Source organism: Anabrus simplex, chromosome 2 (genome assembly GCF_040414725.1).
Source record: "Anabrus simplex isolate iqAnaSimp1 chromosome 2, ASM4041472v1, whole genome shotgun sequence".
Lineage (NCBI taxonomy): Eukaryota > Metazoa > Arthropoda > Insecta > Orthoptera > Tettigoniidae > Anabrus > Anabrus simplex.
In genome coordinates this window covers 623621824-623639012 of record NC_090266.1, presented here as the reverse complement: position 1 = coordinate 623639012, position 17189 = coordinate 623621824, and the positions used below count along the sequence as shown (strand labels likewise).

Genomic DNA, 17189 nt, shown 5'->3' with positions numbered 1-17189 from the left:
GCACATAGGCAATCTGATACTTCGGCAGCTGCACCAAATGCAGATCTGTGGTAAGTAATTAATTGGTCGCATGGGGTGAGATGCTTAATCTATTCGGTCGCTAGCGGCTCGATGCTGACGTGGTCGCACTCGGCATGTTACCAATAGAATGCGATATGTATTCAGCATTCCAGCTCTGCTAATAATCGCTAATAGAACTTTGAAGTGATTGTAGGGGCTGACTCCCTCGCTTCAGAAGCCACTCCCGCGTCTGCGCTACGTCACTGAACTCACTCTCTAGTAGTCAAACCTGGACCGGCAAGTGATGTAGAGGAATGAAATAAACTTATTTGTGCTTGTCTACCAACTCCTATGGGGTGGTCCGTTGTTAGAAGAAACACTATACACGTCTAAGTTATTTTCAGGAGTACTTTACCTAATACATGTCTTTTGTTTTTATTATCAAAATGAACAGCACTGCATAGAAGAGAACATTATCCGGACACCTATCTGAAATCGCACTTTTTACCCGTGTCACGTTCCTCACTATTAGACAGTAATATGGAGAGGGTCCCCCCCACAGGTGTGGGGAAAAAGCGGTGGAAGAAGAATATGGAGAACGTCCACTCCTCGCCTTTATGGCGGCTTTAACTCTGCTGGAGACATTTTCAATAAGGTGTATAAATGTCTGTGGAGTAGTGGCAGAGCATTCTTCCTCGAGAGCCGAAACCAGAGAAGGTACTGATGTTGGACCCTGGGCGTCTGGAGTGAAGTCGAAGTTCTAACTACCGAGCTCGATAGCTGCAGTAGCTTAAGTGCGGCCAGTATCCAGTATTCGGGGGATAGTAGGTTCGAACCCCACTGTCGGCAGCCCTGAAAATGGTTTTCCGTGGCTTCCCATTTTCACACCAGGCAAATACTGCGGCTGTACCTTAATTAAGGCCACGGACGCTTCCTTGTCACTCCTAGCCCCTTCCTGTCCCATCGTCGCCATAAGACCTATCTGTGTTGGTGCGACGTAAAGCAACTAGCGAAAAAAATAAGTTCTAACTCATCCTAAAGGTGTTCCACTGGGTTCTAGTTGGGACACTGGGCAGGAATGCTATTGTTGACAAACCATTGCCTCATAGATGCAGTTTTATGACAGGATGCACTGCCATGCTGATACAATCATCTCTCCGAACGGTTGTTCTACTGTACATAATACACAATGGTTTAAAATGTGTTTATAGCCTTCCGCATTTAGAGTTTTCTTAAGTGCAATAAGGGGACCACACCCTAACCACAAAAGACATCCCCATACCGTAGCACTTGTTGGGAGACCAGAAGAATGCACATGCCCTGTGAGGCACGGGGCGAAGGGATTTTCACCAGCAGAGTCAGTGGCGTAATGGTTACCATAGCAACTCCACTACTACCCAGGCGACTTTATATTATTTTCTACTGGCAGCTATTCGCTCTCGTCAGTTGTAATCCAGCAAACGGCAAAGTGTGAGTCAACGTTTTCGTGTAGCAGATAAGAGCAGATAAGAGCCGATCTGTCTGGACAGAACAGGAAGTTCGTGCTTGCAGGCCACATTCCTCATGCTTGCATTCTTCTCATCTCCAGACAGTACCTCCTCCGTACTTCACTGTTGGCACTACACATGACTACAGGTAACGTTCTCCAGGAATTCGCCAAACCCTTCCGTCGAATTGCCACAGGGTACAGCGTGAGTCATCACTCTAAATCACTCGTTTCCAGTCATTCACTGTCCAGTGGCGTCGCTCTTTACACCACCTTAAGCGTCGCTTAGCAATGACTACAGAAATAATTAACTTATGAGCATCAGCTCGACCATTCTGCTGGTAGCACTTTGGAACTCATGAATGACTCCTTCCGTTGATCTGTTGCAGTTTTTACAACCACCCTTCTCAATGCTTGACGGTCCCTCTCCGTCATTAACTGATCTCTGCCAGGTCTTCGTTTAGCTGTGGTTATTCCTTCGTGTTTACATTTTACAATGTCCGACTCGTTGGCTGAAGGGTCAGCGTACTGGCCTTCGTTTTAGAGGGTCCCGGGTTCGATTCCCGGCCGGGTCGGGGATTTCAACCTTAATTGGTTAATTCCAATGGCACGGGGGCTGGGTGTATGTGTTGTCTTCATCATCATTCCATCCTCATCACGACGCGAAGGTCGCCTACAGGCGTCAAATAGAAAGACCTGCACCTGGCGAGCCGAACCCGTCCTGGGATATCCCGGCACTAGAAGCCATACGACATTTCATTTCATTTTACAATCGTATCACCAACAGTCGACTTGGGCAGCTTTAGAAGGGTTGAAATATCTCTGAGATATATTTCTTACCCAGCTGGCATCGAATGATTAGTCCATGTTTGAAATCACTGACCTCTCCTGACCAACCTATTCTGCTGTTACTGCTTCTCTACTGGCACACAATACTCCCTGCCGCATTTTATACTGGCGGGTCCGCATCTCGTGATATCTAGCGTTCAATTCCGCACTACACAGGGGTGTCCGGATACTTTTGGTATGGTAGTGTAACACTCACACAAATAAATAATGATAAACATTGTCAAAATACCATCAAACATTATACACTTCGTACAACATTTTTGTAAAACGTTACAAATTTTGTATTGGAGTGGAATGTGTCAGATAGGAAGTTCTTGAATTCGACGTAACTTATTTAAAATCTTCTTCTCTGCCACTTTCTCCACAGCCTGGTGGGATCGTGGGTGCGATGTGTCCTACATGTGGGTTTGGCCTTAATTTACGGCCCCAACCCTATATGGAGGGATATAATAACTACTGCATGCTTTTGTGGTGGGTTGTGTGTTTGTGAAGAGGAGTGCATTGGGATAAACACAAGTGCCGTGTCCCCGAGTCAGAGAAATTAACCAGATGTGGTTTAAATTCTAGACCAGACCGGAAATGAACCAGAGACACTCTGAACCGAAGGTCTCAACAGCAACCATTCAGCCGAGGAGCAGGACACGTAACTTATTTGAAATATTCAATAATAATAATAATAATAATAATAATAATAATAATAATAATAATAATAATAATAATAATTACAACATACCCGCAATGCTTCATATTCAAGGGTTTATCCATTCTACAGGCAATTTTTATCCTCAAGTCTTGATCTTGAACATTTTTCGGCACGCTCATCTTATGCCATTCTGGAACCTGTTAACAAATTAAAAGGTCGAAATGATTCTGATGTAATGAACAAACACATATCAAGTTAATTAATGGGAAATCTCGACCATTCATCTGTACGCCCGGAGCATAGTTTAGAGCTACATGCAACTCAAGATGGACGTACAATTTATATATTGCATTTATTTAATTTCTTACTTTGTAAGTCTGATCCAGATGTACAAAGTAAATAGGAAACAATTTTATAATAGTCTAGATTATCTAACCCAAAATTCGAACTTTTCCGACCAATATTGGAATAAGCCACAGTATATACAGTGAGATACATTGGAGTTAGGAGTAAAATTTGGAGAGTATAATGAGGAAGACAGGGTAAGTGGTACTTCATTGTATTCCAGTGTATTCCACACTTGTACAAGTAATTTAAGTACAGATGCATTATTTCAATGCATTTTACTGTTAATCAGACAAAATAAAGGAAAATAGTATTGAGCGAAGTGTACGGACTGGTGAAAGAATAGGAGTACAGATGAAGGGTGTAAACACTTTCAACTATGCACAACGAAAGGAAATATTTGAACAGTAATTTCGTTCCGTGTTCTGCTATTCTACTACACTGGAGGAGTTACATAACATACGCTATGTTTAGAAAAAAAATGAATATTCAGACTTAAAAATCTGGTTTAATGTACTGTAGTACATTCCATATTAAGTGAAGTTCATTTTCAACAGCAACATGCCCAAACTCTAGATTCAAACAAAGCAATTAAGCACAGTCATAATTTTTTGTTTGCACTAGCACTGTCTCAACTTCTGGTGCATCTCCAACCCTCTACGGTGTAGTTCATTTCTGCAAACTATCCCCCTCCATTCAATTCGTCTTTCCTGAGCGCACAATGAAAACCAATTTGAACTGCCCACTTCATATTCACTCTTCACAAAAACTTGTTTATGTTTAACACTTCCATTGTTCACGTCTATTCGTACTTCTTCACCTATCATTTCTGTTGTATTCAGTTTATGAACGATGTCTGGAGGTCAGTGGGTTTGCACAGAGAAGTCGGTCCACGAAATGAGCAAAGTGAGGATCATTTCATCGGTAAACCAACATTCTTCCTCCAAAATACTGCAGATAGCAAGTGCGAACTCACTACATTCGTTTTCCGAACATCATCCTGGTATAAGAGAAACCCCAATTACTTGAAAGAGGCTGCCTCCAATTATGTATGATATTCATTTCATATTTCCTATGCCGTATTTTGTCTCTTTTGTCTTCTTCCCATCAACAGCACTTTCATCTTTGATATATTGAGATTTATATTTTACTCCTTGTACTTCAAGTTTCGACACATTAGACTCCAAGTTTTGGACATTCCACCTCTACATCAACGTAAGCCTAAGTGCTTACAATATTCATATCGAAGTGAATCACATCCTACGATTGTATGTCTTTCAGGAAGTACACCTTTTTCAGCATGTCTCAGGCATCTCTGAAGTCGCTAACGTATTTGGCCGGTAGTTTGGGCCGAATGCCCGTACTGGCGCGTTGTGATTATTCAGATGAAAATTTCGATCCCGATCCAACGGAATTCGAACCTTACCCATACAGATGGTAGGCTAGCACTTAAGCCATTGCGATAATTGACTCCCCTTCCCTTCATAATTTTAAGAAAACCGAGCTCGATAGCTGGAGTCACTTAAGTGCGGCCAGTATCCAGTATTCGGGAGATAGCGGGTTCGAACCCCACTGCCGGCAGCGCTGAAGATGGTTTTCCGTGGTTTCCTATTTTTGCACCAGGAAAATGCTGGGGCTGTACCTTAATTAAGGCCACGGACGCTTCCTTCTCACTCCTAGCCCTTTCCTGTCCCATCGTCGCAATAAGATTTATCTGTGTCGGTGCGACGTAAAGCAGATTGTATGGAAAATATTAAGAAAATGATCCGAGTAAATTATGAATTTCAAGAATGAAAGATTACAGTCTTGATTGACTCTTGTAACAGAACCAAGAATTCATTCAGACATTAACTCTCATTGCAGAGTAATTTCCACCGTTAATGACTTTGATTTATTTTAACAACGTATTTTTGATACCATAATCCCTCAGCACGGTCAAAACTTTTTCCCTTGACACTGTGATACGCTTTTCATAGAATACCGACTGGTATTACGCACCATGTAACACATAATTGGTGACCGTGAAAGTTGGTAAATAGCTACATAAGGAAGTTTCAGTCATTATGTGTTTTTATGACGAATTCTCAAAAAGCGAATCAGACAGACAGACAGACAGACAGACAGACAGACAGACAGACAGACAGACAGACAGACAGACAGACAGACAGACAGACAGACAGAGAACTAGGCAGGTCGTATAATCAAAATGAGAGAGGCAGGATGAACGGTGAGCCGAATTGCCCGACGTTTGGGCCATTTGGATTTCAGATTGTATTGTAAGCAATGGCAGACAAGTTATGGATGACCCCGATAGCCCACCGGGAGGGCCTGAACAAATTCAACGGTTTCCTTGTTCACCATCCAGGTGAGTGATAGCTTCAGCAGATTATCCTTTCCGGAGGCATTTCCAGATGCCGAGCACAGGTGAATCTGCAGTCGCGACGTTTAAGTTGTACACCATTAACATCTCATATATCGCATTTGATAGTCATTCGACACCGGTAATGACTGCACAGTGGTAGGTTGAAGGAATTCTGCGGCCCCATGTGCTCCTTTTCCCAGCTGAGTGCCCAGGAACCATCTTCCACCACGGTATTGCTCACTCGCACACAGCTCGGGTTCTGTAGGAGTGTTTATTTATCAAATTTCAAGAACTACTTAGGCTGCCAGGTCACCCAAAGTTTCGCTCAACGAACGTATCTGGGACTCCATGTCGAAGGGATGATGATTTGGAGAATATTTTACAACTCTCGTGGGCAAATCCGCTGTAGGGTAATACGGGACATCTATTCATTTCCATGCCCAATCATATTAATGCATATATCCAAGCAGGAGGTACTAAAGTTAACCTTATTCTGCACCACAGTTGGACGGAACGATCCTCATTCCATGAGAATATAAGTATTTCTTTCTTTTCTCTGTACAGCCACGCATATAAAATTTATTTTGAATCCAACTGTTCCTTTAAGATGTTCGTTCTCAATGCGTGTTTATACAGGGTAGCCGGAAACGACGTGAACCGGGTACATGAGCGTTAGAGGGTTGGTCATACTTGTAGATAATTTGAAAGAAATAGTTCGATGTCTGAAGCCATTGTCATTTTATCATCTGCCTGGCTTTGCGGGGCAGTGTTACTAAATCTGCACGTGGCTTATGACCGCCTTGGAAACATCAATCGAAGAAAAACTTTCCCAGAGGTGGGATTCGAACAATGACCTCCAAACTGACAGGATCGCAAGTACGCTACGGCGATATCCGCTGAAACCCATGATGTGTTTGATGGTGATGGCACGCAAGCCGTCTTAAGGGACGCTCAGACTAAGCAACATCGCCTCGCAATGCCCATTTGAATTCGTCCGGAAGCAATTTGATATGCTAACTTAAGCAGCTCATAAAATGACAATGGCGCAATATATCGAATTACTTTTCCAAATGATTTATCGATATGATCAGCCTTCTAACGCTCATGTTCTTCTTCTTCCGCACTAGCATTGCCTAGAATACTCATCTGAATATTTACTGCAAAATTTGTCGAATCAGAAGACATTTATGTCGAAGTCGATATTATCGTTACAAAATATTTATTATAAACTTGCTCTAATCCTATATATAAACTGTATATAAGAGCTCATCACGAAAGTTAAATATATACCAGATTGTGTTGTGTTGAGGTGGAAACGATGTCATATTACACTGACTGACAGAGCAAATACAACACCAAGAAGGAGTGGTTCGAAAGGGATGAAAGTTGGGAAAAAAACAGAGACGGCACGGACGAATAATTGATGTTTATTTCAAACCGATATGCAGGTTACACAATGCGCGCGGCATCGACTCAGTAGGATGTAGGACCACCGCGAGCGGCGATGCACGCAGAAACACGTCGAGGTACAGAGTCAATAAGAGTGCGGATGGTGTCCTGAGGGATGGTTCTCCATTCTCTGTCAACCATTTGCCACAGTTGGTCGTCCGTACGAGGCTGGGGCAGAGTTTGCAAACGGCGTCCAATGAGATCCCACACGTGTTCGATTGGTGAGAGATCCGGAGAGTACGCTGGCCACGGAAGCATCTGTACACCTCGTAGAGCCTGTTGGGAGATGCGAGCAGTGTGTGGGCGGGCATTATCCTGCTGAAACAGAGCATTGGGCAGCCCCTGAAGGTACGGGAGTGCCACCGGCCGCAGCACATGCTGCACGTAGCGGTGGGCATTTAACGTGCCTTGAATACACACTAGAGGTGACATGGAATCATACGCAATAGCGCCCCAAACCATGATGCCGCGTTGTCTAGCGGTAGGGCGCTCCACAGTTACTGCCGGATTTGACCTTTCTCCACGCCGAAGCCACACTCGTCTGCGGTGACTATCACTGACAGAACAGAAGCGTGACTCATCGGAGAACACGACGTTCCGCCATTCCCTCATCCAAGTCGCTCTAGCCCGGCACCATGCCAGGCGTGCACGTCTATGCTGTGGAGTCAATGGTAGTTTTCGGAGCGGACGCCGGGAGTGCAGGCCTCCTTCAACCAATCGACGGGAAATTGTTCTGGTCGATATTGGAACAGCCAGGGTGTCTTGCACATGCTGAAGAATGGCGGTTGACGTGGCGTGCGGGGCTGCCACCGCTTGGCGGCGGATGCGCCGATCCTCGCGTGCTGACGTCACTCGGGCTGCGCCTGGACCCCTCGCACGTGCCACATGTCCCTGCGCCAACCATCTTCGCCACAGGCGCTGCACCGTGGACACATCCCTATGGGTATCGGCTGCGATTTGACGAAGCGACCAACCTGCCCTTCTCAGCCCGATCACCATACCCCTCGTAAAGTCGTCTGTCTGCTGGAAATGCCTCCGTTGACGGCGGCCTGGCATTCTTAGCTATACACGTGTCCTGTGGCACACGACAACACGTTCTACAATGACTGTCGGCTGAGAAATCACGGTACGAAGTGGGCCATTCGCCAACGCCGTGTCCCATTTATCGTTCGCTACGTGCGCAGCACAGCGGCGCATTTCACATCATGAGCATACCTCAGTGACGTCAGTCTACCCTGCAATTGGCATAAAGTTCTGACCACTCCTTCTTGGTGTTGCATTTGCTCTGTCAGTCAGTGTATTTAATGTGAAACTTAGAATAGTAAATAAAACGAACACGTACACTTCATGGTAACTTTGGATCAAGTCTGGAAAGAAAAATATTCAGTATGTGACTAAATAAAACAAATTAAAGCATCTGGTCAGTTAATCACAAATTAAAGACAGTTTTCAATGCAGTCATGTGAGTTAACGTGTTGATCCTCCACGAACCCTGAGGCACCCTTGAATGCGACGGGGCGTGATTAGTACCAAATCATCGAACATTTCTTGAGGCAAACGGTCTCACTCCTCGATGGCAACATCTTTCAGAGCCTGAATCGTAAGTGGTGAATGTTGTCGTTTGCAAATTTTAAGAAAGGTCCGCGCATGCTCTGTGAAGTTCATGTCTGGGGAAGACGCTGGCCAGTATATTCTCTAGTTCTCACGTCCCTCCAGGTATCCATTGACAGTTGCTGCACGATGTGGACGAGCGTTATCGTCCTGTAGAGTAAACCTACCTCCTGCAGTCTCTGCAAAACCTCTTACTATCGGTGGGAGAAGCACTGCGGCCGTCACGTTTTCTTGAATGACTGTGGACCGGTGGTTTACGGCGGTGGAACATGATACCTACCTATAACTGTTGTTGGTGACGTTCTACTCAAGAAGTATTGATTGCAACATCCCCTCTTGCCCTCCATGTACGTAGGGAGTTGTCGTCAGGGTGTATACCAATTGACACTTCATCAGTGAACATTGCTCTGGACCACTGAGCTCGTGCCCAAGACTGAAGTGCTCTAGCCCATCGAACGCGTGCCTCCTTGTGATGTCGTCGAAGTGAAGGTTTCCTAAGAGGTCTTCTTGAATGCAGTCCACCATCATGGAGTCTACTGAGCACAGTTTGGGTGCTTATAGCAACTCCCGTGGCATCTCGAAGCTCTTGGCGCAGAGTAGTAGTTGTGCGTAGCAGCAAGGACCGTCTCATTGGTACAGACATGGCCTGAACCTTGAAAAATTATAGTCCGTCGGCCTATTGAGGCCTTGCGTGCTAATACTTGATATTGTTTCAATCAAGCGACTGGATTGTTTTATTGTTGTGGGTGGTGTGTTACCATAGGGTCATAGTAAGTCAGAACATGACCTGGTGCCTTACTGTTGTGAGGAGGGTGGTGCCTTACGGCTGTGAGGGGCTACCATATGGGAGGGGGGTGCCTTACGGCAGGGTGAACGTATTGTAGCCTTGTACAACAAGAGTCTTTTTCCACGGGTGAGCCCATTCTCAGCTTTCATAAGCGGGAATAATTTGGAAAGGCGGCGGCCTGCTATTGCCGCTGTAATGTTTACGTGTTGATGGTAGCTAAGTCCCCTGTCTAATGTATCCCCTTAGTACTTAGTAGTGTCTGACCACCTGATGACCTCTCTGAAGTAGTTCAGGGGTTCAGCGTGTGCGGTGTCTCTACCGGTCCATATCGGCCTTGATTAGCTATTTTGCGTTGCCTGCTCGCGCGATGTCAGTATGCTACTGAATGGGAATAAATTTTCCACAACCTGGAGACAGCACTTTGATTCACTTCAGCGTGTTTCATGTTCAGTTGCATCAAAGTGATGATTCTGATGCGATCTGACGTATGGTGAGACAGTGCAATAGAAACGAGGCACTATGACAAGCTTGCTTGGAAGTTACCTCAGCTCTAGTATGGTGGATTTGTTTACCAGTCGTAAGTGGAATGCAAGAAGGCAGGATTACCATCATTTAAACAACGTACTTACTACCTAACCAAAACTGAAACGTAAATATCAGACATTGGTGGGTAAACTGCAAATATGCGTAACTTCGTTTGACTCCTGCTGCTTTATGACTGCAGTTTACTTATAATTTTCTCACGTACCTTAACCGTGATCCTATTTCCATCCTCATTCTTGTACCCTTAAACTTTCTGATCCGAAGCGCTAACATAATAGAAGGGTAACTTTGCAACAAAATGTCCAAAACCTGTTTCGTGGAAAAATTAAAAATACCATCTAATTAAAAAAGACATTATAAACGGAATTTTACACCAAATTAATTCATGTTTGTCTTCAATTTTACCATATTCAATTTATCATTATTGGCCGCGACTGAGTGGCTAAGGCGGTTGTGACGCTGACCCCAACTTGGCAGGTTGGATCCTGGCTCAGTCCGGTATCATTTGAAGGTGCTCAAATACGTCAGCCTCGTGTCGTTAGATTTACTGGCACTTTAAAAATCTCCTGCGGGACTAAATTTCGACACCTCGGCGTCTCCGAAAACCGTAAAAGTAGGTAGTGGGACGTAAAGCCAATAACATCATTATTAGCTAACCATTCATTATAGCAAAAACCACCCGATATTTTAATGGCAATTTTCAAATAAAACAGATTTTATTTCATACTATGTCGAATTTCATATATTTACGTTCTTCAAAATAACGTGGAAAATGGAAATTCATGATACTTTAGTCACTTACCATACCCACAACATGAAAATGTACCATCATAAACCTTTTTCAGTGCTTACGAAACAGTTACTTAGATACTTACCAGATGGCTACACTGCGTCATGTTGGCGAGTCAAAACTACTGTCCACTGATTCTTGAATTATACCGATTCTATCATGGATGGCGTCAATTGTTTGAATGACGGTCTCTGAACTGGGCATAATGTGTTAATTTTAGAATTATTTCAATAAATATAAAGGAATACAGCATAGTACGAAATAAAATATTGTACGTTATAAGGGCGAAAGTCTTTCACGTATTCATTCCGAATTCCAACTCATAGGTAAAACTACATTTTCGACCCTTGTAACGTAAATAACTCTTCTCTCATTTTCAATAAGGACGTGTGGTGCATGCTACTCACATGGCTACTGTATACACTGACAGTCATTTCATACTAACTTTAATCTGGGAATAAATTAACTCATCTTACCTTCGAGGACAGAGGTGTCGGCCTCAAGATAACTTTTCCCAGTTCTTTATCTTCTAACGCTAGCATCCCTGGGTTTTCTGTATACAGTTTTACTTTGACTGCAGGCAGCGGATGTGTGGTGGAGAAATCTCCCTGAGTATCCCACCTGAAAAGTGTTGTATGATAAGAAGGAGTCTGTGCAGTTAAAAGAACATAACACATAGAGATCACCGATAACGATGTAAATATACTTAAATTTATGTTTTATACAGTTTGAGTTAGTCGGTGTGAGCATCGTGTACATCTATGCACATAGTTCTAAAATTGTTCTCTGTGATGTACTAATGTGTAGACAGATGTTTTGTGACTGATACGGTCCGCTCAAAGTCTGCTTCTATTTATAGGGTCATGTACTGAAATGTCCCAGTTTAAAAGAATAATAATAATAATAATAGTAATCAAATTCGTTTCTCCAAAACAACCAAACGAACCAAGGACTTACATTGGTTTGGAAGCCTCAGCCTGATCAGTCTGTAGTTTCTCTCCGCCTTCAACCTCCATCGTGCAGTACACAATTCTGTTCGGAGCCAACGATTTTAAACCTTTCACCTCCATAACCACCACCTAAAACAGAAATGTTTAATAACAATGCAGAAAATCGAAAAAAGTCACTTAAAAATAATGGAATGGTCCGTCTTTGTAGAGTACCTATTCATATTCCCATGTGTATGTATGTATGTATGTATGTATGTATGATATACCTTTCTTCTTTGTTTCTTTGCTTTTTTATTTTTAAGTCAACCCGAAGCCTGGTTGCAACCCAACAGTGCCACCATCAGCTGAAGAGATGCACTAGAAAATGAGGTGTGGTGAAATGTCCCGTTGCTTTCCTCGCTGAGGCAGAACGGGCTGTTATATGATAGTCCACCAAATTCTCTGAAATGCATACGCCAACTATCCCTACACCAATCACCTCAGGGCTTGACCGCAGAAGGAATGATTTTACTAGCGTCGCTCATACCTTTGACATTTCATGTTATCAAAGCCAGGGATGGGACTGGAATGATCAATACAAGTAGCAAATTTTATGCAGCTCATGCCAGTCGAGATAGTGCACTCTGAACATTGTACCTAACCAGAGGCTGATCTGGGCTTTTATATGGATATGCCAAGATATATAAAACTCTTCCAGAAAATAACAATCATACCTTCCTAACGTTACCTTTCCCTTAATCAGTTTGCATGAATTTGTCTTGGCAGCCAGCAAGTTAACTTCATATTCAAGTTTCTTTTTGGGCTTTTTCTTTTTTGCTTTACGTCACACCGACACAGATAGGTCTTATGGCGACGATGGGATAGGAAAGGGCTAGGAGTGGGAAGGAAGCGGTTGAGGCCTTAATTAAGGTACAGCCCCAGCATTTGCCTGGTGTGAAAATGGGAAACCATGGAAAACCATCTTCAGGGCTGCCGACAGTGGGGTTCGAACCCACTATCTCCCGGGTGCAAGCTCACAGCTGCGCGACCCTAAGCGCACAGCCAACTTGCCTGGTCATATTCAGGTTGATTGTCCTCTTTTGCTTCATATTTTCGAATGTGTTTGCACTACGGGCGTTCACATTTTGAGTTCTCACACGAATTGAGATCAAGAAATGTGGTGACCAATGGAAGATGTGTTTTTTTTGTAGTGTAAGACATTTTTTCAGTTTCGATTTAGTTGATCTATGACTTTTAAGTTCTTCAGTCTGTCGAAACTAACTCAGGATAAATACAATTAAAAATAAAACATTTAATAAAATATTATACCTGCAAAATATAGCATTTAATTAAAAGCAGAATTACATGTTTCATTCTTCATCAGATTCTATTAAATGAATACGCTATTGTTGTTATTATTTTCCTGAATTGATGAATATTATGAACAAATGCAAAATAACTTCTGTGTACACCTTCCTAATTGTTGATATCTTTGAACTTATCTTAACCGATGCACTCCTCCTGTGTTTCCTCTGTCCTAGCTAGTCCAATTTTAACATACATGTTTTTACACCAGTTCATAATATTGGTAAATTAATAATAATAATAATAGCAATAATAACGTATAATTTGATAGAATCTTATGATGTTCTTTCAAGAGCGAATTCTGTTATCTGTGTTCAATTAAATGATATCTCTTTCAGGTATAATATGTTATTAAATGTTTTCTTTTTCAGGTATTTTCCAATTGTATTTATCCTGAATTAGTTTCGACAGACTCCAAAACTTCACGGTCATTGACAGTGAAAGCTGTTCAGAGATATAGCGAGAGGAAGATAGTTGGAAACAACGCAAACCATGGCTGTGAAATACAGTAATCCACTCACGTGCAGATGTGCAGCTATCAACAAGTAAATAAGAGAATTATCCTCACCTGGATATCTACACTGACTGACAGAGCAAATGCAACACCAAGAAGGAGTGGTCAGAACTTTATGCCAATTGCAGGGTAGACTGACGTCACTGAGGTATGCTCATGATGTGAAATGCGCCGCTGTGCTGCGCACGTAGCGAACGATAAATGGGACACGGCGTTGGCGAATGGCCCACTTCGTACCGTGATTTCTCAGCCGACAGTCATTGTAGAACGTGTTGTCGTGTGCCACAGGACACGTGTATAGCTATGAATGCCAGGCCGCCGTCAACGGAGGCATTTCCAGCAGACAGACGACTTTACGAGGGGTATGGTGATCGGGCTGAGAAGGGCAGGTTGGTCGCTTCGTCAAATCGCAGCCGATACCCATAGGGATGTGTCCACGGTGCAGCGCCTGTGGCGAAGATGGTTGGCGCAGGGACATGTGGCACGTGCGAGGGGTCCAGGCGCAGCCCGAGTGACGTCAGCACGCGAGGATCGGCGCATCCGCCGCCAAGCGGTGGCAGCCCCGCACGCCACGTCAACCGCCATTCTTCAGCATGTGCAAGACACCCTGGCTGTTCCAATATCGACCAGAACAATTTCCCGTCGATTGGTTGAAGGAGGCCTGCACTCCCGGCGTCCGCTCAGAAGACTACCATTGACTCCACAGCATAGACGTGCACGCCTGGCATGGTGCCGGGCTAGAGCGACTTGGATGAGGGAATGGCGGAACGTCGTGTTCTCCGATGAGTCACGCTTCTGTTCTGTCAGTGATAGTCACCGCAGACGAGTGTGGCGTCGGCGTGGAGAAAGGTCAAATCCGGCAGTAACTGTGGAGCGCCCTACCGCTAGACAACGCGGCATCATGGTTTGGGGCGCTATTGCGTATGATTCCACGTCACCTCTAGTGCGTATTCAAGGCACGTTAAATGCCCACCGCTACGTGCAGCATATGCTGCGGCCGGTGGCACTCCCGTACCTTCAGGGGCTGCCCAATGCTCTGTTTCAGCAGGATAATGCCCGCCCACACACTGCTCGCATCTCCCAACAGGCTCTACGAGGTGTACAGATGCTTCCGTGGCCAGCGTACTCTCCGGATCTCTCACCAATCGAACACATGTGGGATCTCATTGGACGCCGTTTGCAAACTCTGCCTTAGCCTCGTACGGACGACCAACTGTGGCAAATGGTTGACAGAGAATGGAGAACCATCCTTCAGGTCACCATCCGCACTCTTATTGACTCTGTACCTCGACGTGTTTTTGCGTGCATCGCCGCTCGCGGTGGTCCTACATCCTACTGAGTCGATTCCGTGCGCATTGTGTAACCTGCATATCGGTTTGAAATAAACATCAATTATTCGTCCGTGCCGTCTCTGTTTTTTCCCCAACTTTCATCCCTTTCGAACCACTCCTTCTTGGTGTTGCATTTGCTCTGTCAGTCAGTGTATTTTGGTTTTGGGAAAATATTTGTCCCAGTTAACCGAAATTCTTAATCACAGCATTTACTCTAGATCAGATATTTGAAATTAGGTACGTAGTATCGTGAAAAAACATATTATTAGATAAGACAGAATCGAGGAATGAGTGATTTTTTCCTCACTCATTATAATTATGCTATGGGAGAAGTGGTGTACGCGACAGCCATTTAATATTACATTTTTTGTGCAAATACGATGGAGAGGAATTGATTTACATTACTACAGCGCCTAGTTGAGAATCCAAGAAATCACTAAACGTGAATGGAAAGAGTCTTACCTCGAGCTGGAAGGTTAGCACAACATCCAGCTTCGTGAGCTGCGTGTCGCTGTCCGCCGAGTCACCCTCCAGTTTGGCTAGAGAGCCCTGGGACCTGCCATGTAGAATAACATGTCAAAATTTCATTGACGCATAACTAAAGGTTCACAGAAATGAAGTTAGTGCAGGCATGCATTCAGTGAATTTAACTACTGTACATATCCAACTGAGAAATGGAAATATTTGTGATGATTGACAGTTTCATGAAATTCTAATGAGCAGTAATAAAAAGATTTATTTAACACAACATTACAAGTGAGAAACTACAAAGTCTCAGAAACGGTTCCTTGATAGACGCAAAACATTCATGAATTAAGACTTCTTTTAAATATGTCTGTTACTATTGATCTTAAACAATGTTACACTTAATCTGTGCTCTAATGCGTGCCCAGCGCTTACAGTGTGTTTACTTACCCCTTTTCAATTACATATGTTGATATATTTAATGAAAATTTCCAGGATAGGTCTACTTACATGGCTATATATGTATCTCTGCACTGATACAGTATTTAATTTCTTCAAGATAAATTTCCGGACTTTCTTCAATTCTCTGAACCTTCGAATTAGCACATAGTTGGAAAGTTATATGTTAATTACGAACGCATGTGAAGGGTATAGTTAAGATACTAAATAATCACTAGCGGTTAAATTTTTAATTTCACTAAGCAGATGATTTGGAGAAAATCATCACATTCTATAATTTATTATTAAATTCTGAGAAAACAACAGAGCGTAAGATTATTTTTACGATCACCACTCTGATGTAACCATCACAACTATCCGCTATGGCTACTCACTTAGTCTACTCCTAAGTGGGAAATAAGCTATCTGTGCGTCACTGTTCAGCATCGCGAGCTGCGACAGATATCAAGGCAGAAGACTAAGACGTACATGAAATGAAAACAACTAAAGCATACATGGGCACTATGAGTGAGTGTAAGCAATACGTGAACAACACCTAAACGGCCATTTCAATTGAACAAATCATTAAAAAATTAAAATTAAAACAATGCCAAAGCTCTACCTGCCTTAGGACAGAGCTTCTCCTTCGACTACGGACAGCAAAAGAAGAAAGAGCATTACATTATTAGTAAACAAACCAAAACAAGAGTATGTTGTATTGAAACATATAGCGCAAGTAAAAGACTATAATCATTCCAGCGTTATTAAAATCAATGACACCATTCTTAACAAACAGAAGTGACGTTAAAGAGCGTGGCAGTTGATACCATCATGCTCACATTCAAATGTGTAAGAAGAACCACTACATGATACAGAGCATCCCTAATGATACATACAAAGCAGCAAATCAAATGGCATATCAAAGGCAACTAAACAACAATAGAGAGTTCTTAGGCAATGCTCAGAAACCTGCAACAAAAATGCGTTAATATGACAGACATATTATTTACAGGCTTACATGAGGGACATTTCTCTTAACATAATAATACATAAGTAAGAAAACAGGTAAGATTTGTGCAATAACTTAATTGATGATTAACTCCTTAATAAAACTATTACAACATAATTCTCCAAGTGCATACAGAAGATCACACGGTTCATAGGTGTGCAACTACTTCTTAGATTATAATAAGAGAATTCTAACTGGATACAAATTTCCTCATGTTAATTTTATCGTCAGTCCTTCCCTACACACAGTACTTAGCTTCTCCGTCCCTTTACC

General features: G+C 43.1%; 1 protein-coding gene across 1 annotated transcript in view; it reads right to left on the bottom strand.

Annotated features, from left to right (window-relative positions):
* The window catches only part of Cadps (calcium-dependent secretion activator 1), a 609066-nt gene that overhangs the window by 334184 nt on the left and 257693 nt on the right, over window positions 1–17189 (bottom strand). Inside the window, exons 9-13 of the mRNA XM_068226018.1 lie at window positions 16534–16557; window positions 15467–15560; window positions 11823–11944; window positions 11342–11486; window positions 3069–3175 (exon numbers count right to left, since the gene is read on the bottom strand). Coding sequence (XP_068082119.1) covers window positions 3069–3175; window positions 11342–11486; window positions 11823–11944; window positions 15467–15560; window positions 16534–16557 — 492 coding nt within the window. The remainder of the gene's footprint in view (window positions 1–3068; window positions 3176–11341; window positions 11487–11822; window positions 11945–15466; window positions 15561–16533; window positions 16558–17189) is intronic.